Raw genomic sequence first — 23610 nt, 5'->3', positions numbered from 1 at the left:
TGTGCCAGTATGACAAAGGCCGCATGCAAGTTAAAGGGAAAAATAAACAAACTTGCATTTCTATAGCAACTTTGACCTCGGGTCATCCCAAACAAAGAGGAGTGACATCTCATCTGAAAGACAGCTCCTCCAAACCTCTGATTTGAATCTGCGGTCTTGTGATTCAGAAACCTGTGCTGTTACTGAGCCTCAGCTGAAACTTGCTGGACTGTTTTATAGGTTCAATGTTTAAATAATTCCACCTGAGTACAAAAGCCAACTGCTTCCATTCTGAATCCTCTGTCAGGTGTTTGGGGTGAATATTTAATTTGTACAACTAATGATGGTTTTCCTGTCACAGTTGGTGAATCATGTTGATACCAACCAGCAGTGCAAGCTGGGGTGGGAGGTGGAGTGGGGTTGTATGTGTGCATGCATCTGTCTGTGTGTGTGTGTGGAAGTGCATAACACGTTGTCAGCTCTTTCCAATAATCCCAAAGGGCTTCCTGTATAACTAATGAATTTGTAGTGTCATGGAATCAATTCCCGCCACCCCGAGTGCTCTGAGAACTAGCACCTTTGGCGATCTGTGCGAGGATGTTCCAATATCGGAGGCATTTGATTCTGTCTAGCAACAAAAGTGGGACTCTCAGTGTTTTGAAAATTCTTTTTCTTTCGTGGAATGTGAATGTTGCTTGCTAGGCTAGTACTTATTGCCCACCCTGGGGGCAATTAGAGATGGACAATAAATGCTGGCCTAGCCAATGATGCCCACGTGAATAAAAAAAGTCACTTGGGGTGGCACACTGGTTAGCACTGCTGTCTGTGTCAAGCACAGGAGTTCAATTCGGCCTCAGATGACTGTGTGGCGTTTGCACATTTTCCTTGTGTGTGCCTGGGTTTCCTCCAGGTGCTGTGGGTTTCCTGCCACACTACCTTAACCTTTCAGCCCACCCATTGCTTTTAACAAATAGGAGTCTAATTCTCTTTTGAATGGTTCAGTTGAACCTGCCTACACCACATCCAGCAAGCAGATTCCATTAAAAATGTTTCTCGGCGTATCACCTTTGCAACTTGTACTAATTGCATTAAATCTGTGCGTTCTCATTCTTGGCTGGGAACAGTTTTTCTCTACTTACAATGTCCAGGCCATTCATGATTTTGAATACCTCTGTGTTAAATCTCCTCCCAGGCTTCTCTTCTCTAAGAAAGGCATTCTTCTCCAGTCTATGTATCTGAAGCTCCTCATATCTAGAACTAGTCTTGTGAATCTTCCCTGCACTCAAATGTCTTCATGTCCTTCACTAGTGTGTCACCCAGAGCTGGACAAATACTTTGAAGCCAAACTAGTGACTTATACACGTTTAACATAACTACTTGCTCTTGTACTTGATTGATAAAGCTCAGGATGTTGTATACTGCTAAAGAACTGGAGTTTCTGAAATTGGTGCTGGAGTACAGACACAAGAATCCAGGGGAGCATAGTGTTGGAAGACAAAATTGAAATCCTGGCGGGCGAGCAGTAGTTGAGGCAGTCTGAGTGGAGGTAATTCAGAGGCTAAATCTTCAAAGGTGAGGAATGGAAATCCCTCCTATGAGAGACAGAGTTCTAATGAGATTGTGTATCCAAGGGTGGCACGGTAGCACAGTGGTTAGCACTACTGGGATCTGGATTCAATTCCAGGCTTGGGTCACTGTCTATGTGGAGTTTGCACATTCTCCTCATGTCTGCGGGTGTTTCCTCCGGGTGCTCCGGTTTCCTGTCACAGACCAAGATGTGCAGGTTAGGTTGATTAACAGCAATTGTAGCATGGCCAATATCATGAGATGCGTAGGTTAGAGGGATTAGTGGGTAAGTATGTAGGATTAGTGGTGGGGGTAGGGCCTGAGTGGGATTGTGGTCGGTGCAGACTCGATGGGCCGAATGGCCTCTTCTGTACTGTAAGGTTTCTATGCTTTCTGTGTACAGGTTAGATGGATTAGCCATGGTAAATGCATGGGTGGAGGTGCTGGATAAGATGCTCTTTTAGAGAGTTGGTACAGACTTGATGGGCCAAATGGCTGCCTCCCTTACCGCAGAGATTCTATGGGTATTGATGGCTGGTTGGATTGTTGAGAAATCCACGGGACCTGTCTTAACTACATCTGCCATTTCTTGTGCAGTGTCTTGTGTTTGACCACGGTTTGCCTCTTGGGTCATATATACCTCTTGTTAATTCTGAACGTTAGAGTATAAGGAAGATATTATAAATTGTTTTACTTTTCTGACTTATTGTGGTGATTGTTTAAAAACCTTTTGGCTTTATTCTCTTAGTAAGTACCTGGGATCAAACTTGTCTACTTGAAACAAAAAAAGTTACTGATCCCTGACAAGATAGTGCCAGAAATTTGTGTTCCAGTTTAGGATCGTAACAGTGTAATCCTGTTGCCATGGAATCAAACGGCAACCGTGTTGATCACAGTAAGATCCTACAAAGGAAAAAAGATAATGATTGTTTCACCCATTTGTAGTGTGGTTTGAGGCAGAATGTTGGTCAGGATTCTTGCAGCGCCCTGCTATTCAAATAATGTTGTGGCATCTGCCTGGACCCCTGTCATCTGCAAAACAGTTTTCCCTGTGATAGTACATTGTGTCTTTCACAGTGTAGTGTAATGCCAGCTGAGATGATCTGCTCAGAGTAAGGCTAGAGTATACAGTGGGGCTACAGAGAAAAGGTGCCAGAGACAAACTGAGACCCAATGCAAGTGAGGCAAAAAATAGATGATTTGCAACTCTTTCCAGGCAGCTTAAGTTTGCAAATAACACTGACTTGTACACAGCTAGGGCAGTTTGTTTGTTTTTCCTGATTAGTCAGCACTGAATCTGATATCCCTTCTATCATTGGCCTTGGTTTCAAGTTTTAATTGAAGGTGTTATGGCTGTCAATGTGAGATTTCCACGTCAGCCTTGATTTTGCTGATAGCATTCTCAACTCTGAAGTCAGGGGGTTATGTGTTCAAGTCCTTCTTCAGACACAGGAGCACAAAAATCTTGGTTGCCACTCTGATGCAGTATTGAGGCAGTGCTGCACTGAGGTGCCATCTTGTGAACGAGGCATTCAGTCAAGGACCTGGCTGCCATGTCAGGTGAATGCTAAAGATCCTATGAAATTGTTTGAAGAGGAGGGGAGTTCTCCCCAGTGTCCTGGTTCAATATTTATCCCTTAAGCAACAGCACTAGAAACATTATCACATTACCATTTGGACCTGGGATGGCAATTGCCTGCTCCTTTTCCTACATTTTAACAATGACTACACTTCAAAAATATTTGGCTGTAGAGAGCTGTGGGACCTGTTAAAATTATGAAAAGTGCTATTGAATTACAAGTCTACACAAATGATATAACCATGTCCCTTTGAAATGCTGCAGTGATGGATTGAAAGTATTTTAAGATGTGAACTCCAGATTCAAGGAACTGTAGTAGTGTCATGTCACTCAGGATGTCTAATTTAATCACTTTATTGTCACTTGGCCAAAATCCATGAACTCCCTAATTAACAGCAGTGTAAAAGAATATAGTGTTTTTCACCATCTCAGCCAGAGAAGTGAAGCCACTGTTTTAACATAAGAAATTTTGTGGTTGTGCCTTCACCACGTGGACTGTAGTGATTCGCGAAGGTAGTCAGATGACGAAATGTTATCACTGGTGAGAAAGTCTCAAACAAGAGGACATAACTAAGATAAAGGGCCGGTCACTTAAAACTGAAGTGCATAGAAATTTCTTCTCAGTGGTGAATTTTTGTAATTCTCTTCTCCAAAGGGTTGGAGGCTGTATCATTAGAAGTATTCAAAGTGGAGGTGAATAAATACTTGATCAAGGATTAGAGGGCTATGGGGAAATGGCACAGAAAGGGAGTTGAGGCCAGCATAGATCATCCATGATTGCATTGAATGGTGGGTCAGGCTTGAAGGGTCTGGTGGCCTACTTCTGCTTCTATTTCTTGTGCTTTTGTTGGCCCTTTATTCCTTAGGGCAGTAGTGGCTGTGTTTGTCTGGGTCTGGTGGAGGGATTGTTCAGGGGAGTAAGTTGTTCTTCCCAAGATGTCCCTTCTGGGGGTTTTTGGACTGCTCTCCTTCTTGTGACTTGGTTCCCCTGGGATGTAGTGTTGTGCTGACTGTGGAGCCTGAGTGCAAGTCTGCGTGCTTCTGTGGAACATTGTTTGAAGTCTCGCTTCAGTTAGTGATGAGGCCGGTTGGAGGAGAAAGTTGTTTCCTCCAAATGGTCTTGTATGGAAACTTCTATGTTTAGGCTCCTCTGGCGGTGTGGGTGGGGACAGAATCCTGTTTCTCGTGATGTTATGCTGTTCTGTCCCTGGTATCCTTTCCTCAAAAGTATATGCTGAAAGACTACATCTGGCATTTATTGGATAATCCTGATGCTCCTCTCTCTTTGGGGTTCCTTTATTTGGGTAGGTGGGGTGTTTGTATAGGCCCTGAACTGATTTGTTACTGTTGATCGTAGAGGGTTTCCCTCAATTTGTCGGGAGGTGGAGAGTTGTATCTCTGAGATACCCTATGGCTGGTGTCTTGCTCCAAGTGTTTCCTTGGCGGAAAATGGTTTAAATTTTTCGGTGATGGGGACCCTGATCGGTGCCTCTGTTATAGCTGGAGAAGCGGGGGGAGGTCTGTTGTGTTGAGAGTCTAGGAGAGCTTTATGAAACCTTGGCTTACTGGTTTCTGTACATGTGTACATTGCCATGCTACATCTTGTACCAATGACAGTATCCCAACATTACCCCTTTTCCTGTGTTGCTCTTTTGTTATATGAAAGTCCTGGGATGCTGAGTTAGGCCTCGGTTGTTTGTATATTACCCCTCAAGTGATATTGTGTAGCTCTGTCTCTGTTATCCTGTAGAGAGGGTGTGCACCAAGGGGCCATGAGCTTGTGGTTTTATCCTGGGATCTCCCACTCTTTTTCTGCTATCCTTCCTCTATCTGTACAAGAGGAGATGCTGATTCGGATTGTAATTGATAATTTGAGTCACTTGTCTGAGTATTTGGTCATTTCTGTATGTTTGTGGAATAATTTCTTTGTATTTGCTAGATTTTGGGAATTTGGGTCTTGTGGTGAAATGAGAAATCTTTGATAAAAGCATCCTTTTAAAAAGATGGTAACCCGCCATCTCCATCTCAAGAGAGGACAATAATTCCAGACCTTGTTAGTGATGACTACGTCCCCAGAGTGAACAAAGAACTCTAATTTAGCAGCCATTTTGTATACAGGAAGATGCTACAGTTGAATAAATAATGGTTTGGAGCATTGCTTGAGAGGCTGAACATTGACTGGGCCACTTAACCAACGGTTACACAAAATCTCCCTACTCTGATTAGAGATGGCCTTGGTCTAACCTGTCACCCGTTGAACAGCATCACTGACAGTGCTGCAATCCCTCAGTCCGGCCCTTGAGATGCTTAGGTCTTCAGAGCAAAGGGTTGAACCCACAAGCTCCTGTTTCTAACTGAGACAAAGTTGTGTGTCCTTTTTCCCTTCAGGAACTGATTAAGAATGAGAAAATAGTAAGCTAGCAGGGAAGATAAACATTGACTGTAAAAGTTTCTATAGGTATATAAAGAAAAAAAGTTTGACAAAAATAAACATAGGTTCCTTACAGTCAGTCTGTCACATGAGGAGAGATTAAACTGATTAGGATTATATTCACTGAAGTTTAAAATTGAGAGGGATCTCATAGAAACTTATAAAATTCTAACAGGGTTAGACAGGGTAGATTCAGAAAGAATGTTCCCAGTGGTGGGGGAGTCCAGAACAGGGGGTCATAATTTGAGGATAAGGGGAAAATCTTTTTGAACTGAGGTGAAGAGAAGAGGGTGGTGAATGTGTGGAATTCACTACCACAGAATGTAGTTGAGGTTAAAACATCTGATTTCAGGATGAAATTAGACAAAGCTCTTGGGGCTATGAAGGGAAAGGGAGGGGGTGGAATTCAGGATATTGAATTTGATGATGGGCCATGATAATGAATGGCAGAATAGGCTTGAAGGGCCAAATGGCTTATTCCTGCTTCTAGATGATGTGCTTCAATCTTCACTAGAAGAATAGACACTGATACCTTGTGAGGGTGTTTAATTATTAGTGGTGGGGGTAATTAGCAGCAGTGAATTGCAAATGCTGCCCAGCCTGTGGGTTCATTCTCACAGCATCTGGTATCACTGTGCTTATTGCAGCCAGCGTCATATCCAAAACTGAAGCCAGTTCTAGGGGTAAACCCAATTTAACCAACCAAGCCTTTGTCACTAATACCCTTCCCCATCTCTTTCAGATTGACCTGACAGACCTATCACCAGAGGAAAGATGGAGGTGAGTTACACATTGTAAAACAAAGTTCAAAGAAGATCCACAAGAATGATACCAGAATTGAGAGGTTATGACTGTCATGACAGACTGTACGTAGTCCAGAAAAGAGAAGACCAAGGGTTGATCTGAAGAAGTATTTGAAATTATGAAAGGCTTTGATTGGGTATAGAGAGATAAAATGTTTCCACTTTAGAGTCTAAGACTATGATAGACACAAATAAATTTAAGAGTTTCATTATCTATAGTAAATCTGATATTGGTACATCTTTGAGGGTAGCTTTTAAAAACTAATTGTGAGGCACCTAAAGGGGACCTCCTTCATTCATGGCCTTTGAAAGTGTATGACCATAGTGGGGCATTGTGTACCAGCACAATGCTGTGCTTTGCTCAAGATTCTCACAAAATGGATGATAAACACTGGGCAGGAGCAGGACCCCACTCTCACCCAGGCGAGTCCAAGCGCACTGTCTCAATGTATTCTTCCAGCTAACAGCAGCAAAACTCAGTGCCACCACAAGGGATCCTGTGGCCTATAGGGCTGTGTGGAGCTGTGGTCCTGGGTTGTTTAACCCACTCAACCGTAACACTTATTGCTAAATGTGTTATGAAGTCTACCTTATTGTTTAAAGGGGACTCATCTGAACCCTTAGTTATGACAATTGCTTGCCAATGAAATACTCTTACCATAGTAAACATGATAGTTCCTGTAGAAAGTGAGAATTGCCATGGCAACCATACATAGATTTTAGAAATTGTGTACTGAGATTAGGGAAAACAAGGTTTCTTGAAGCAAATTAAATTGATATTTTAAATAATCTTCTTGCAATTTTAAATTTTTTTAATTTAATGAACATTGATTTTCCTTTATCAGGTGAAGTATTCATTGCTAAATCAGGGATGTAATGATGGAACTGTATAAAATATCACAGCTGGAGTTTGTGTACAGTTCTGGCCACAACATTAAAGGAAGGACACTCTGGAGAGAGTGCAGAGGAGATTTACAAGAATGTTGCCGGGATTTGCACATTGCAGCTTATGAGGCGGGATTAGACAGACTGGGGTTGTTTTCCTGAGAACTGAGGAGGTTAAGGGAGTGACGTAATTGAGGGGCCAGGACAGGAAAAATTAGTTTCCTCTAGCTGTGGACCAATTACCAGGGGCCAGAGACTGAAGGATTAGAGGGGACATGAAAACCTTTTTCACCCGGAGGATGGTGGGTGTCTGGAATTCACTGTCTAAGTTGGTGATTGAGGCTGAAACTCATTTAGAAGGTGCCTGGATCTGAAATGCTGGAAACTGCAAGGCTGCAGGCTGGGTGTTGGAAAATGGGATTAAAATGAGTGGATAGTTTACTTTTCTCCAAGATCGGTGCAGGTGTGATGGGCTGAATGGCCTCTTTCTGCACCGTAACTTTTCTGTAGTTCCTGGAAGGAACTACTTTACCCAGTGGTAAGATTATGGAGCTTGCTACCATAGGAAGTGGTTGAAGCAAATAATATACATCTATATTTAAACTAGACCTACGTAATGGGAAAGGAACAGTGGAATATGCTGGTATAAATAGTGTTTGATTGTACAGAACTTGAGTATTGCTGCTTGGACTTGGGGCAATTCACAAGAATCTCAATGCAAGGGAAAGCCCCCAGGGTTCTGAAGGAAATGGCAGAGGTAATAGTGGATGCCTTAGTGATTATTTACCAAAATTCGCTGGATTCCGGGGAAGTGCCGGAAGATTGGAAAACGGCTAATGTTACACCGCTGTTTAAAAAAGGTAGCAGACAAAAGGCAGGGAATTATAGGCCGGTTAGTTTAACGTCTGTAGTTGGAAAAATGCTTGAATCCGTCATCAAAGAAGAAATAGCGAGGCACCTGGAAAGGAATGGTTTGATAGAGCAGACGCAGCATGGATACATAAGAACATAAGAAATAGGAGCAGGAGTAGGCCATCTAGCCCTTCGAGCCTGCCCCGCCATTCAATAAGATCATGGCTGATCTGTCGTGGCTCAGTTCCACTTTCCCGCCCTCTCCCCATAACCCTTAATCCCCTCTCTTATCAAGAACCCATCAACCCGCTTCTTAAAAATATTTAGCGAGGCAGCCTCCACCACTTCAACGGGCAGAGAATTCCAGAGATTCACCACCCTTTGAGTGAAGAAGTTCCTCCTCAACTCCATTCTAAACCGCCTCCCCTTTATCTTGAGGCTGTGCCCCCTAGTCCTACTGTCTTTTTTGAGCGGGAAGAGTCTCTCCACCTCTATCCTATCTATCCCATTCATCATCTTATATGTCTCAATGAGATCTCCCCTCATTCTTCTAAACTCTAACAAGTACAAGCCTAGTTTATTCAGCCTCTCCTCATAGCTCAACCCCCTCAACTCCGGTATCAGCCTAGTAAACCTCCTCTGCACTCCCTCCAAGGCCAAAATATCCTTGCGCAGGTGCGGCGCCCAAAACTGCACACAGTACTCCAGCTGCGGCCTCACCAATGCCCTATACAGCTGCAGCAAGACCTCCCTACTTTTATATTCAATCCCCCTCACTATGAAGGCCAGCATCCCATTAAGGGGATTCATTAAGGGGAAGTCGTGTTTGACGAATTTATTGAATTTCTGTGAGGATGTGACTAGTGTGGTAGACAGAGGGGAACCGGTGGATGTGGTGTTTCCTGATTTTCAAAAGGTGTTTGATAAGGTGCCTCACAAAAGGTTGCTTCAGAAGGTTAGGGTGCGTGGAGTTGGGGGTAAGGTGTTAGCATGGATAGAGGATTGGTTGTCTAATAGGCAGAGATTTGGTATCAATGGGTGTTATTCTGATTGGCGGTTGGTGACTATCGGAGTGCCGCAGGGATCAGTACTGGGGCCTCAGCTATTTACCATTTATATAGATGATCTGGAGGAGAGGGCTGAGTGTAGGGTAACGAAATTTGCTGATGACACAAAGATGAGTGGAAAAGCAAATTGTGCGGAGGGCGTGGAAAGTCTGCAGAGGGATCTGGATAGACTGAACGAATGGGCGAGGACCTGGCAGATGGAGTACAATGTTAGCAAGTGTGAGGTTATCCACTTTGGTAGAAATAATAGATCCACTTCAGATCAGCCATGATCTTATTGAATGGCGGGGCAGGCTCGAAGGGCTAGATGGCCTACTCCTATTTCTTATGTTCTTATATACTGGGATTTTTTTTCCCCTGGAGCTTAGGAGGTGTTTTTATATAGAGATCTATAAAATAGTGAGAAATAATTTCCCCAAAATTATATAGCTTTAAGGTGAAAGGGAGAGACACAAACAGGTCCAGAGGAGCAATTATTTTACGCAGGGTGGTGAGTGAGTGGAACAAGCTGCTAGAGGTAGTAGTAGAGGTGGGCACAATTTTGTGTTTTTTAAAAAGCATTTAGACAGTTACGTAGGCAAGATGGGCATAGAGGGATATGGGCCAAACCCGGGCAATTGGGACTAGCTTAATGATAAAAACTGGGTGGCATGGATAAGTTGGGCAGAAAGGTCTGTTTCCATGCTTGTAAACCTCCTATGGCTCTATGACCATGACACACAGGATCCTGAGGAGTATTGACAGGGTGGATGTGGAGAGGATGTTTTCTCTTGTGGGAGTTCTTATGCTCTTAGAATCTAGAGCTAAGAGTCACTATTTTAAAAACAAGCAGTCTCACTTATTTAAGGCAGAGATGAGGAAATAATTTCTCCATTGGAGGATTAAGAGATTTTAGAATTCTCTTCCTCAAAAGGTGGCTAAGGCTGAATATCTTTAAGTTAAAAGTACTTAGACCCATGGTCAGCAAGTGGGTGAAAGATTATTGTGGTAGGTAGGAATGTGAAGTTTAAAATTAGATCAGCTGTGATCTTATTGAATGTTGGAGCAGGCTTGGGAAGCCAAGAGGTCTGCTCTTAATTTGTGTGATCACAATCTGTGCTTACAAAACAGTGTCCAACATTAGATGTAATTCTGTGATTGGACAACATTTACTACATAATTCTCATTGTGCTAAGAATTATGCTGACAACCAGTTTAAGATTGAATCAGGCTTGCAGTGTGGCATATTTGTGTGTACTGGAACCTACATATATTAATACACTGGGCCCTGTTCTTTACAGACAGAAAGAACACATACACACATTGTGTCTGTTTCAAGGCTGAACAAAAGTGAAAGCCATATGCTGGTTTATTCCTCACGGCAATTCCTTGCCTGATCAGAGTCGAGCTGCGTGGTTTAAATTTCAAAGTGCTTGGCAGTTAACAGTCAGTCATCATCAACTGTGCATTATTCATGGAAATGTCTCTATGAAGGCAACCAATCTGTACTGTTTTCTTTCATGCAGTAGAAATTTGTTATTCCCCTTCTTAGGAATTATCCCGATAAGTTGATAACACACCTGATGAAGGGATAGTGCTCACAAAGCTCTTGCTACCAAATAAACTTGTTGGACTTTAACCTGGTGTTGTGAGACTTCTTACTGTATCCACCCCAGCATCTCCACACCAGAATTATCCCAATGAAAGATGAAATGCTTTGCCAAGTGTCTCTTTTTTTCAGCAATGTACCGCTATAGTTGGCTGAGGGGTTTGGGGAGTGACTTCAGTGAAGCATAAATTCAGCACAGACGATTTGGGCTAAATGGCCTGTTATTTGGATTTTATGTAATTACAACAGTGATGATGCTTCAGAAAAGTACCTGCTTGACTGTGGAGTGCTTTGAGATGACCTGCGGTCATGAAAAGAAAACTTGCATCTAGAATCATAGAAAAACTACAGCACAAACAGGTCCTTCAGCCCACAAGTTGCGCTGATCTTATCCCTACCTACTAGGCTTACCTTTAACCTTCAATCCTATTAAGTCCCACATACTCATCCAGAAGTCTGTTAAAAGACCCTAACGACTTTGCCGCCTCCACCACCACCGGCAGCAGCTGATTCCACTCGCCCACCACCCTCAGTGAAAAACTTACCCCCGACATCTCCTCTGTACCTACTCCCCAGCACCTTAAACCTATGTCCTCTTGTGGCAGCCATTTCAGCCCTGGGGAAAAGCCTCTGAGAATCCACCTGATCAACACCCCTCATCTTATACACCTCTATCAGGTCCCCTCTCATCCTCCTTCTCTATAAGGAGAAAAGATTGAGCTCTCTCAACCTATCCTCAAGGCATGCCACCCAATCCAGGTAACATCCTTGTAAATCTCCTCTGCACCCTTTGTAATGGCTTCCACATTCTTCCTGTAATGAGGCTACCAGAACTGAGCACAGTACTCCAAGTGGGGTTTGACCAGGGTCTTATACAGCTGCAGCATTATCTCCCGACTCCTAAACTTAAATTTATATATCACCTTTCAGATCTTGGCACACACCAATAGTTTTGTCCTATTTACAACACTGTGCTTTATTTCAGGGTGGAACATGCGCGGATGCATGCCAAACATCGTGGGCATGAGGCAATGCATGCAGAGATGGTCCTCATCCTTATTGTTACCTTGGTGGTTGCACAGATTCTTCTAGTGCAGTGGAAGCAGCGACATGCCAAGTCCTACAATGTAAGGGTGTATTTATTTTGTGCCTGGCAAGTGTTGTTACTGAAGGAGTAATCCAGAGAATGAGCGTTCAGTTTGCACTATAGATAGTTTGAGAATTTGAGTTTTTTTTTACAGTATGGTAAAGTTACACTTAGCACATCAGATGTACAAGTTTCAAGTGCTCAAGTTTTTTTATCCTGAGGTGTTCCAGTATGCAAAGGGGTTGAGGCCAGGCTTTAGTTGCATAAAGGTCTGGTTAGACTTCCATCTAGAGTAACTGGGGCAGCACAGTGGTTAGCACTGCTGCCTTACAGCGCAAGGGACCCAGGTTCGATTCCCAGCTTGGGTCACTCTCTATAAAGTTTGCATCTTCTCCCTGTGTCTGTGTGGGTTTCCTCTGGGTGCTCCAGTTTCTTCCCACAGTCCAAAGATGTGTGGTTTAGATTAGAGATAATTTATCATGGCCAAATAGTGTCAAGCGGATTAGCAGGATGAATATGATGGTTATGGGTGTAGGGCTTGAGTGGTATTGAGGTCAGTGCAGACTTAATGGGTGGAATGACCTTCTGCACTGTAGGGATTCTATGAACTATATTCAGTTCTGAGCACTGCACCTCAAGAAGGATACATTGCTCATAGAGGAGATGGAATACAAATTCACCAGAACAATACCACAATAACAGTTAAATTATAAGGACAGTTTGCCCAATCTAGGTTTGCATTTCCTTGAGTTTAAAAGATTTGTGAGATGATCTAATTGAGATATTTAAGTTGATTAAAGAATTTGATAGGTTAGATAGAGATAAACTACATCCTCTGGGCAAGTGTATTAATGGATGTGGAAGTAAGTTGGGTAGAGGACCTTTTTCTACTGAAAATGTTTATTGACTTCAGTGTCAAAGCTCCTCATCTCCCTCAGTGTGCCAGCTATCCCCATTTGTTCAAATGCCCATCACCTGTTTCCCTTAATGTAATAAAAACACAATGTGATTGATAACACAGTGACACATTTCATCTGTGATCTAGTTGAATAGTGGAAGAGACTTGAGGGGTTGAATGTTCTCCAGTAAAATTGCCCATGCAGCTGATGGATTGATGCACAAACCCTATTGGTTCAAGATTAACCCTTTCAGGAAGGAAACCTACTGTCCTCAAGGGCTGGACTAGTATTTCCAGCCCCAGACTAATGTCACTGACTTATTTACCATCTGAAGTGCTCTAGCAAATTCCTAAGTGATGGGCGATAAATGACAGCCTTGGCCAGTGATACTCACATCCCAGTACTAAATTTTGGAAGTCTAGTGTAGGGGTGGATGGTTTATTTAAGCTATGCATTGTACAATGTGACTGGAAAGATCTGCATAACAAATGTACAATCAATCCAGGATCTTTACAAATGTGTTCAACATGGCTGAATTGGTTCCTCATCTAGAGTTGTGAGAATAACACGTATGCTGCAGTGTTAATAGGAGGTCCCAATAGGGTTGATTCCATCAAGGTATAAAATGGGCTGCCAGCACCTGGGGGAAAGTAGCAGGGAGGAGCAAAGAGGGACCCAGGTGTTCAGTCTTCACCCTTGAGTCTAATGATACAATTCTCCAGTCCTGTGCTGTTCCTCTGGATTTTTCCCTTGGAATTTAATCGCTTTTTTGCCACAACAGCAACTTGTATTTTAATAGCACCTTTAATATAATGAAAGTTGGCACTTTAGAGCAGTGTTATAAAACAAAGAATGACACCAAGCCTCCACACGGTGGAGCTGGGGTCAATCAATATTTTTAAGGCAGAGGAAGATAGATTCTTGACTAACAAGGGAGGCCAAAGTTATCAAGGGTAAGTGGAATGAAGGATGGGCATTGCTCTTAATGGCAAAGCAAATGGCATACTCCTTCATATGTTTGAGATGTTAGGACAGATGACCAAAGGCCTGGTTAAAGAGAGATTTTAAGGAGCCTCTTAAAGGAGGAAACTGAGGTAGGGAGGCAGAGAGGCGCAATGCGGGAATTCCAGAGTTTGGAGCCGAGGCAGCTGAAGGCATAGGCATTAATGAAAAAGTACAAGTGGCTAGAGTTAGAGCACATATCTTAAAGGGTTTTAATTCATTCATGGGACATGGCCGTCGCTGGCTGGTCAGCATTTATTGCCCATCCCTAGTTGCCCGAGGGCAGTTGAGAGTCAACCACATTGTTGTGGCTCTGGAGTTAAACGTAGGCCAGACCAAGTAAGGATGGCAGATTTCCTTCCCGAAAGGACATTAGTGAACCAGATGAGTTTTTCCGACAATTGACAATGGTTTGATAGACATCAGTAGAATTTTAATTCCAGATTTTTTTTAAATTTAATTTCAAATTCCACCACCTGCTGTGACAAGATTTGAACTGGGTCCCCAGAATGTTAGCTGAGTTTCTGGGTTAATAGTCTAGTGATAATACTGCTTGGCTATCACCTCCCCTGTGGGGTTATAGAGATATAGAAGGGCAAGTCTGTGGTGGGATTGGAAAATAAAGATGACAATGCCTTGCATTTTTTTTTGCTTTAGCATTTTTCTTCTAAGTTTTGTCACGCAATTAATGTTAATCTCCAATCTGAGGTGGAACAATTGCACTTCCGTATTGCTGAATAAAGACATACTGTTGAACGTTTTGTCTTGCTCTCATTAGGACAGATTTGCATCAATACCTGTTGTTATGGGAACAAAAATTTATACTGTTCTCTGATGCATTCAGAGCCTATTTGCCAACCAATCAGCGCACTTCATGAAGTATAAATTTTTCTTTTTACAGTTGACATACTTGATAATCTTTCCTGATGAGTGCATGATGAAAAGCTTTGACAATATGTCTCTCTTTTTTCAGCAATACTCAAGTTCTGTATTACTGAATGATTGTTGCACTTTTGTGGAAACACCTATTCATCTTTGCTATATTGTGTAGTCTCCCTTTACGCTTCCCGACCAGGGTACAGATTTAAGATAGTTGACAAAAGAACCAGCAAATGCATGAGGTGAATTCATCTTTCTACAATGAGTTATGTGATCAGGAATACACTGCCTGAAAGGGCAATACAAGTACATTCAATAGTAATTTTCAAAAGGGAATCAGATCGATATTTGAAGGGAGCAAAATTCCAGGGCTATGGGGAAAGAGCAGGAGAGAAAAACTAATGGGGTAGCTCTTTCAGGAAGCTGGCACAGGCACAATGGGATTCCTTATCTGCTGTAAGATTCCAAGTGAAATACACCTTAATACTGTGATCCTCTTGTGCAATATCCCTTTATATTGTTCTGGGGTTTACCTGGACCTGCCATATCAGCCTAATGTTAACCAGATTCGAAACAGACTTGCTGCCTGTAATTGTTAATCACATTTCAAGTGGGCATAATTATGAAAACGTCAAGGTCCCAGAATGTCTGTAATTATCTTGTGAATATAACCAGTAAATACCAGATTCAGATTAGATAGAAAATAGAACACTTTCAAAGTGGGGGGGTTGTTAATCAGTGGCATGGAGTAATCTGTTGGATACTGCAGAGATATAGAATGAGCTGAGTGCCAGGCTGAGAGGAGCTTCAGTGCTTTTCCAGTAGTTCACTGGGACACTGCCAGTGGGATCTGGCCTAGATTGATGAGGTGAAAGACTCAACACGGTGTATCTCCAGAAACAAAGGTTTCCTCTGGCTCCTGTGCATACATGTGTCAAGTGTGAGAATGTGGAATGTGATGTTAAACTTGTGTTTTGTGATTTCATGCAGCTCGTGACACTATTCCAGATGTGGGTTGTGCCTCTGTATTTCACAGCTAAACTGCACTGGTGGAGGTTCCTAGTAATCTGGGTGCTGTTCTCTGTAATCACAGCCTTTATTACTTTCCGAGCAACACGGAAACCACTAGAAGGAACAACGCCCAGGTAATGTGCTCCATGACCAAAAGGGAAAATGCTGGAAAGTCTCAGCAGGTCTGGCATCATCTAAGGGAGAAAAGAGCTGACATTTCGAGTCCAGATGATCCTTTGTCAGAGCTGTGTCCTGGCTAAAACTCTTAGTGCTGAGGGGACAGCCGCCCGATCGAGGGACTGTGCTGTGGGGTGCTGTCCAGAAAAGGTTTTAAGTGGTAGTCCTGTTGTCTTCATGGGTCACTCTTGTGTGATGGTTACTTTGGTGTGCTGAGACCCTGAAATATTTTCTAAATGCAAGTTCTTTCTGCTTGGGTGTCTAATCTAAGTTAACAATTCAGTGCAGTGTGGAGAGAATACTTTCTGACATCCATTCTATACTTGCTATTTGGATGGATACAAAACTGGTTTGGGCATAGAGAGTAGAGAGTAACAGTGGAAGGGTAATTTTCTAACTGGAGGTCTGTGACAATCGGTGTTCCACAAGGATGAGTGTTGGGATCTGATGTTTGTAATATATATTAATGATCTGGAGGAAAATGTAGGGGGTCTGATTAGTAAAATTGCTGATGATGCAAAAATTGAGGGAGTGGCACTTAGTGAGGAGGATTGTCAGAGGATACTACAGGATATAAATCGGCTGGAGACCTGGGCTGAAAGATGGCTGATGGAATTTAACTCGGACAAATATGAGGTAATGTGATTTGGAAGGTCCACTGCAGAAGGAATATGTATAAATAGTAAATGGTAGAGCCCTTAGAAATATTAGCATACAGAGCGATCTAGGTATGCAGATCCACAGTTCCCTGAAGATGGCAACTCAGGTGGACAAGGTGGTTAAGAAGGCGTACGGCTTGCTGGCCTTCATTGGTCAAGAGAAGCATAGAATGAGAATAAAAGATAGAAATAGAAGATATGCTGGGCACAGCTTGCAAGAAGCCGCCTTGCTCCAATGCCATTTTGAGGTTTCTTTTCTGTTAATTAAAATAAATACTTCTGCAGAATTCGTGCCTGTGAGAACCTGCTCTCCAAGTGCCGGGGAAATACCTTGTAAGCTGTTCCTGTTATATATTTAAGTGGTTGCATGATTGCATTAAGAGCCACTCACATAATTATGTCATTAAGGTGCTTTACAGCCTCCTGCCTTTGTTTAATTTTCTACTCTGTACTGGCATCAGCTCCTGCAATAAACCTGTTGTAGTTGTGGGTTTTCCAATTCTCCCTCCTGACCAAGTGCTGGTTGTATAGATTTACATTGAATTTACAGCATAGAAACAGGAGAATGGGAGGAAGCTCGTGGAGCAGAGACACCAGCATGGACCAGTTAGGCTGAATGCACTTTATCCAGTGAATGGCACAGTGGTTAACACGGTTTCCTCACTGTCAAACCCAGGTTTGATTTCTGGCTTGGGTCACTGTCTGTGTGGAGTCTGCACGTTCTCCCCATGTCTGTGTGGGTTTCCTCCCGCAGTCTGAAAGATGTGCTGGTTAGGTGCACTGGTCATGCTAAATTCTCCCTTAGTGTAATCGAACAGGCACTGGAGTGTGGTGACTAGGGGATTTTCATAGTAACTTCATTGTAGTGTTAATGTAAGCCTACTTGTGACAATAATAAATAAACTTTGCACAAATGCTATTAACATAATCAATTAATAAACAGTTTTGTTTTGTGCCCACTGGAAAACTGAGATGGCTCATTTCATTCACATGAGTTTTAGCATTCTTTGCAGATTTCCATCGCTGATTTTCTTTTTTGCACATGTTCTTACACACGTTGTCTTTTTTCTGTTGTTGCAGGCTGGTTTATAAATGGTTTCTCTTACTCTATAAATTAAGCTATGCCAGTGGGATCGTGGGCTATGCTGGAGTAATGTTCACCCTCTTTGGTATAAACTTATTATTTAGGTAAGAGTTGATATTTAACTTCTTAAAAAGCTTTGAAAAAGGTTGAATGAAGGGACTGAACTTATACAATGAACATGTGAGGCAGAATTGTGCTTTTACCAAAAATATTAATTTTGAGGGAATAGAACTTTGTTGTGGTGATTCAGAGTTTAGATTGAGCGCAGCAGGAAGGTTTGCAACTCTGTACAGTAATGACTATAAGATGTTGGAGCAGAAGTCGGCCATTTGGCCCATCGAGTTTGCCCTGCCATTCATTTAGACCATGACTGATCTGCTATGATCCTCGCTCCACTTTCCCACCTTATCCCTATAACCCTCGATTCCCTTACTGATTAAAAAATCTGTCTATCCCAGCCTTGAACATAATTAATGACTTAATCTTTCTCTGCATAAAGAATTCACAGCTCTCTGAGAGAAGAAATTCTTCCTCGTCTGTTAAATGAGTGACCCCTTGACTCAGATTATGCCGTCTGGTCCTACACTCTCCCACAAGGGGAAATGGTCTCTCAGCACTTACCCTGTCAAATTCCCTGAGAATCTGATATTTCAATGAAGTTGCCTCTCATTCTTCTAAACTCCAATGAGCACAGCTCCATCCTGCTCAACCTTCCATAAGAAAATCTCTTCCCTGGGACCAACCTAGTGAACCTTCTCTGGACTGCCTCCAATGCCAGTCTAATACCTTGAGGTGATGGCCTACTGCTAATATTGTTAGACTGCTAATCCCACAATTCAGCTACTGTTCTGGGAGCCCAGGTTCAGATCTTGCCATGGTAGAATTTGAATTCAGTTTTAAAAATCCAGAATTAAGAACCTACTGATGACCATGAAACCATTGTTGATTATTGGAAAACCTCATCTGGTTCACTAATGTCCTTTTGAGGGAAAGATATCTGCCATCCTTACCTGGTCTGGCCTACATGTGACTTCAGAGCCATAGCAATGTGACTGAGTCCCAACTGCACTCCCCTGCTCCCCCCTCCAGGGGGTAGTAGATGCTGGCCAGCCAACATTGCCCATGTTCCACAAATGAATGAACCAAAATCCTTCACTTGTTTATTGTTTCAATTTTATTTATTTTACTTGGTTTCTTACGGTAAAAGTTGTAAAATAAGGTGAAAAATTTAAAGATGAGATGAGAATTTAAAATGAGAGGATCTAAAAAGTGTGGATTGGGACAGGCTGTTCTTTGGCAAGGATGTGATTGGTAAGTGGGAGGCCTTCAAAGGAGAAATTTTGAGAATGTGGAGTTTGTATGTTCCTGTCAGGAATCTTATCGAACGCCTTCTGGAAATCTAAAAACACCATATCCACTGGTTCCCCTCTGTCAACCGCACTCGTTACATCTTCATAAAAATCCAGTAAATTCGTCAAATGTGACTTCCCCTTCATGAATCCATTCTGCGTCTGCTTGATTGAACCATTCTTTCCCAGGTGTCCTATTCCTCCTTTAGTGATGGATTCCAGCATTTTCCCAACTATGGACGTTAAGCTAACTGGCCTGTAGTTACCCACCTTTTGTCTACCTCCTTTTTTAAACAGTGGCGTTACATTAACTGTTTTCCAATCAGCTGGCACCTCCCCAGGGTCCAGCAAATTTTGATAAATTACAACTAACGCATCTGCTATTACTTCAGTTTCTTTTAGTACCCTGGGATGCATTCCATCCGAACTGGGGGACTTGTCTACCTTTAGTCCCATTAGCCTACCCAGCTTTAGCAATAGTGATCGTTTTAAGGTCCTTGCCCCCTACAGTCCCATGATCGTCAGTTATTGATATGCTATTTGTGTCCTCTGCTGTGAAGACCGACACAAAAATACTTGTTTAAGGCCTTGGCCATTTCCTCGTTTCCGTGGGAACTTTGAATACATGCAACGGTTATAGCACAGGAGGCTGTTTGGCCTGTCATGTCCATCCAAACTCTGTAGGAGTAAAAATTATAAATTGCTGCTACTAGACTTGCGGGTAGAGCATTCCAAATCTTAACCACTCGCTGCCGAAAAAGGTTTTCCCCATGTCCCTTTGGTTCTTTCGCTTTTCACCTTAAACTGATGCCCTCTGGCTCACAACCCTTCTAAAGTGGGAATAGTTTCTCCCTATATGCTCTATTCAGCCTCCTACTGATTTTTGAACACCTCTTTCAAATCTCCTCCCAGTTTCTCCAATCATTCCATGTAACTGAAGCCCCTCATCTCTGGAACTATCCTCGTGAATCTTTTCTGCACCCTCACTAAAGCTTTCATATCCTTCCTAAAGTGCGGTGCCCAGAATTGAATACAATACTTCGATGTAGTGTGAGCCAGTGTTTTGAAAGGTTCACTACAACTTTGTTACTTTTGTGCTGTATTTATAAAGTTCAGGATCCCATTTGCCTTAAACTTTATCAGCTTTCTCAACCTGTCTTGTGTCCTTCAGTGATTTCTACACTTGTACCCCAAGGTAGCTCTGTTCCTGCATGCCATCTAGATATGATCCTTTTATTTTATATTGTTTCTCCAAATTTTTCCTATCAAAATGAATCACTTCACACCTCTTCATACTAAATTTCATCTGCCACTTGTCCGTCCATTCCAACATCGGACTGTATGCCTTCAAGCATTTATCCAATTTACGATTGAAGTTATTATTGAATCTGTTTCCATCACCCTTTCAGGTAGTATCTTCCAGATTGTAGTAATTCACTGCATCCCTCACAGGTTTTTCTGTTTACCTTCAATCTCAGAACCTCCTGCCACTGGGTGCTGTTTCTTACTTTTCCCTCAAGCCAATCCTGAATTTGAGCACCACCTATAGCAGATGTAAGCACAAGACATTGACAAATCCAAGAAGGAATTCAGGGGTATGTGGAACCTGCTACCATGGAGTGTTGAAGGGAGAAGCATAGATATACTTTCAGGAAGTCGAGATATGCATGTCAGGGGGAAGGGATACACTGATGGAGTGCAATGATGGGGGAACTTGTGTATTCTTCACGGGATGTGGGTGTCACTGGCTAGATCAGCATTATTGCCTAACTGTAATTACCCTTGAGAAGGCGGTGGTGAGCTGTTGTCCATGTCCCAAAGGGAGTTCCAGGATTTTGACCTAGCGACAGTGAAGGAACGGCAATATATATCCAAGTCAGGATGGTGAGTGGCTTGGAGGGGAACTTGCAGGTGATGGTGTTCCCAGGCATCTGCTTCCCTTTCTCTTTCTGGTGTTAGAGGCACTGGGTCTGGAAGTATGGAGCATAAACGCCAGCATGGAGCTGTTGTGCCAAATGTCCTGTTTCTGTTTAGTAAATATTGTGTAATTTGGAGCGGATCCTTTTCCAACTGTAATGAAGCCACATACCGAGTGGATGGAGCTGTTTCTCCCTATCAAGCCCAGCTCACCTGATGTAACTTACTTTGATACATGGCAGATTGCTACAGAAGAAACGAAACACCCACAAAGGAGACATCTGAGACCCCACTAGTTACTGGGAGGGTTGAGAGAAATCTTTGTACTGCTATTTCTAAATCATTCCACCCATCTCCATCACCTCACTAATTGGTTCCACCAGAGCAGTTCAAAGTTGTGAAAGATGCTCTGAGGAGGTGAAAGCCCTGAGTGACAAGTGGACTTGAAACACAAGGAAACGGAGAAATTGCAATGCACTCACCATTTGTCCTTTTGGGGATTTCTCAAAATTGGACTGAAAAGTCAAAAGGGCAGATACAAACTAATGCAGAATAACCTCTGATTTTCAGAGTAATCAACGCTTGGAATATTCTTCCATCCTCTCACCAGCCAAACCTAGCTGTGTTTGCTGGGACTCAGGTGGTAGGTAGTATTCTCACCACTGAGTCAGAGGGTTGTGGTTTCAAATCTTACTCCAGAGAATTGAGCACAGAATTTAGCAGATAGTGTGGTGCTGAGGGAATGCTGTTTGACTGCCCTGTCCTGTCAGATGAATACAAGAGATACAGTGAAGAACAGGAGAGTTCTCTTAGTGTCTTTGTCCAATATTTAACACTCAACCAATGTTACTGCAAAACAGATGATCGGGTCATTTCACATCGCTTTGTGGAAACTTGCAGTATACAAATTGGCTGCAATGTCTTTCAGTACATCTCAAAAGCTCTAGAAATGTCTTTCAAGTCCACCCAGGTCCAACTTGGGAAGCGCAGAAATCAGTTTGCACAAGTCGAATGGAAGGATGTAAATCCAATTCTAATCCACAGATCCGATATTTAAATGCGCGAAGGTCTAATCGGTGAAACAGGCCCTTGAGAAAGGTGATGGAAGTTAGTGTTGATTCGTTCAAATACAAATTACATGAGATTTTTAAGAGAAAATAAAAATATTGCATTATGATATGTGAGCGATTTGAGGCATGAATTCTCAATTTTGCTCTTTCGGAGAATTGATGCAAACTCGATGGGCTGAATGGTCTCCTTCTGCACTGTTGGGATTCTATGGCTCTATGAATTGGATAAACACTAAAGAAAATTTTTCAGGCTATTTAGGAAAGGGCGAGGGCAATAATGAGACTAATTGTATAGCTGTTTCAAGGAGCTGGCACAGGGATGATGGGCTGAATGACCTGTACCATTCTCGGATTTTGTATGTCATACATCTAGGAGGAACAGGTGACTTTGGACTTGTGGCTCCCAAAGCTTTCCACACGGGGATTTCAACACGCCTGAGTCATTGACTAGTCAGAGCAATCATTGTGATCAATTCCATCATGTGACTCTCATGAAGGTAGAAGGGAAACTAGATAGGTTATGACCTTTGTTTAGGAATTCCAATGTTGCTCTGGATGTTTGACCATCCTGGTCATGGTGATTGCTTACCATAAGGCATAAATATGACAAAGTATGCTGTTGGTGAGAGGGATTCCTGGAAACATCTAACATTTTTGAGAATCTCCCAACAAACTATAGAGGAGCCCACAGAGACAGAGTTTCTATTTGACAGATATGGAATCCACATCCTCGCTGTAGGGACAAAGTTCACGCACTATAAAACTAACATGTACATGCTAACTTACATTACTGAAATACAAACTTATTTAATTGTCTGAAAAGTGCTTTGGTGTCCAGTTGATGCTTTAAACGTGCCAGCTGTCTTTGGAGCTTCACTCAGACGAGCTATCCGGTTTACAGGAATTGCACTTGACAGAATTTCTATTTCTTCTTTTTCCCCTCAGAATAAAGCCAGAAGATGGAATGGACTTTGGAGTATCACTTTTGTTTTATGGGTTGTATTACGGAGTGTTGAGTCGTGACTTTGCAGAAATGTGCGCCGACTACATGGCATCAACAATAGGGGTAAAGTGAGCCCAGTGGCAGCAGCCTTTTATCAGCTAATTCCCAATTGTATAACTATCAATTGCTTTGAAATGGCCTCCCTCTGTACGATTAGATGATGCCAGGGCATGCTTTGTATTCCTCATGGGGAGCAGGAAAAGCCCATTCAGCTCTTCAAATCGGTTCAAAGTTTAAGCTAATTTGTAGCTCTTGTATCTGTAGCCTTTTCTCTGTGTCCCTTGACACCATTATCCAACAAAACTTTCAATATTGAAGTTTAAAGTTTTATTTATTAGTCACAAGTAAGGCTTACATTAACGCTGCATTGAAGTTACTGTGAAACTCTCCTAGTCCCCATATTCTAGCACCTGTTTGGGTCAGTGCACCTAACCACGTCTTTCAGACTGCGGGAGGAGACCGGAGCACCCGGAGGAAACCCACGCAGACATGGGGAGAACGTGCAGTCTCCACATGGATAGTGACCCAAGCCGGGAATTGAACCTGGGTCCTTGGTGCTGAGAGGCAGCAGTGCTAACTACTGTGCCAACATCCTGCCCCTTGGCCTTTAAAACTCTAATTGACACCCAGCTGCAATATTGTTTTGGGGAGGAGTTCCAGATTCCCACTCCACTCTGTGAGGAAGTGCTTCTTGACATCCCAACACCTCACACACCTCGGTTC

General features: G+C 42.6%; 1 protein-coding gene across 1 annotated transcript in view; it reads left to right on the top strand.

The window, feature by feature from the left end:
- Positions 1–23610, top strand: part of LOC145349254 (E3 ubiquitin ligase RNF121) — a 47925-nt gene that overhangs the window by 4849 nt on the left and 19466 nt on the right. Inside the window, exons 2-6 of the mRNA XM_080197745.1 lie at positions 6298–6335; positions 11736–11877; positions 15608–15762; positions 17545–17652; positions 22830–22950. Coding sequence (XP_080053871.1) covers positions 6298–6335; positions 11736–11877; positions 15608–15762; positions 17545–17652; positions 22830–22950 — 564 coding nt within the window. The remainder of the gene's footprint in view (positions 1–6297; positions 6336–11735; positions 11878–15607; positions 15763–17544; positions 17653–22829; positions 22951–23610) is intronic.

The sequence above is a fragment of the Carcharhinus amblyrhynchos genome, chromosome 10 (assembly GCF_965287045.1).
Source record: "Carcharhinus amblyrhynchos chromosome 10, sCarAmb.v2.hapA, whole genome shotgun sequence".
Taxonomy (NCBI): domain Eukaryota; kingdom Metazoa; phylum Chordata; class Chondrichthyes; order Carcharhiniformes; family Carcharhinidae; genus Carcharhinus; species Carcharhinus amblyrhynchos.
This window is presented reverse-complemented; position numbering and strand designations above follow the sequence as displayed.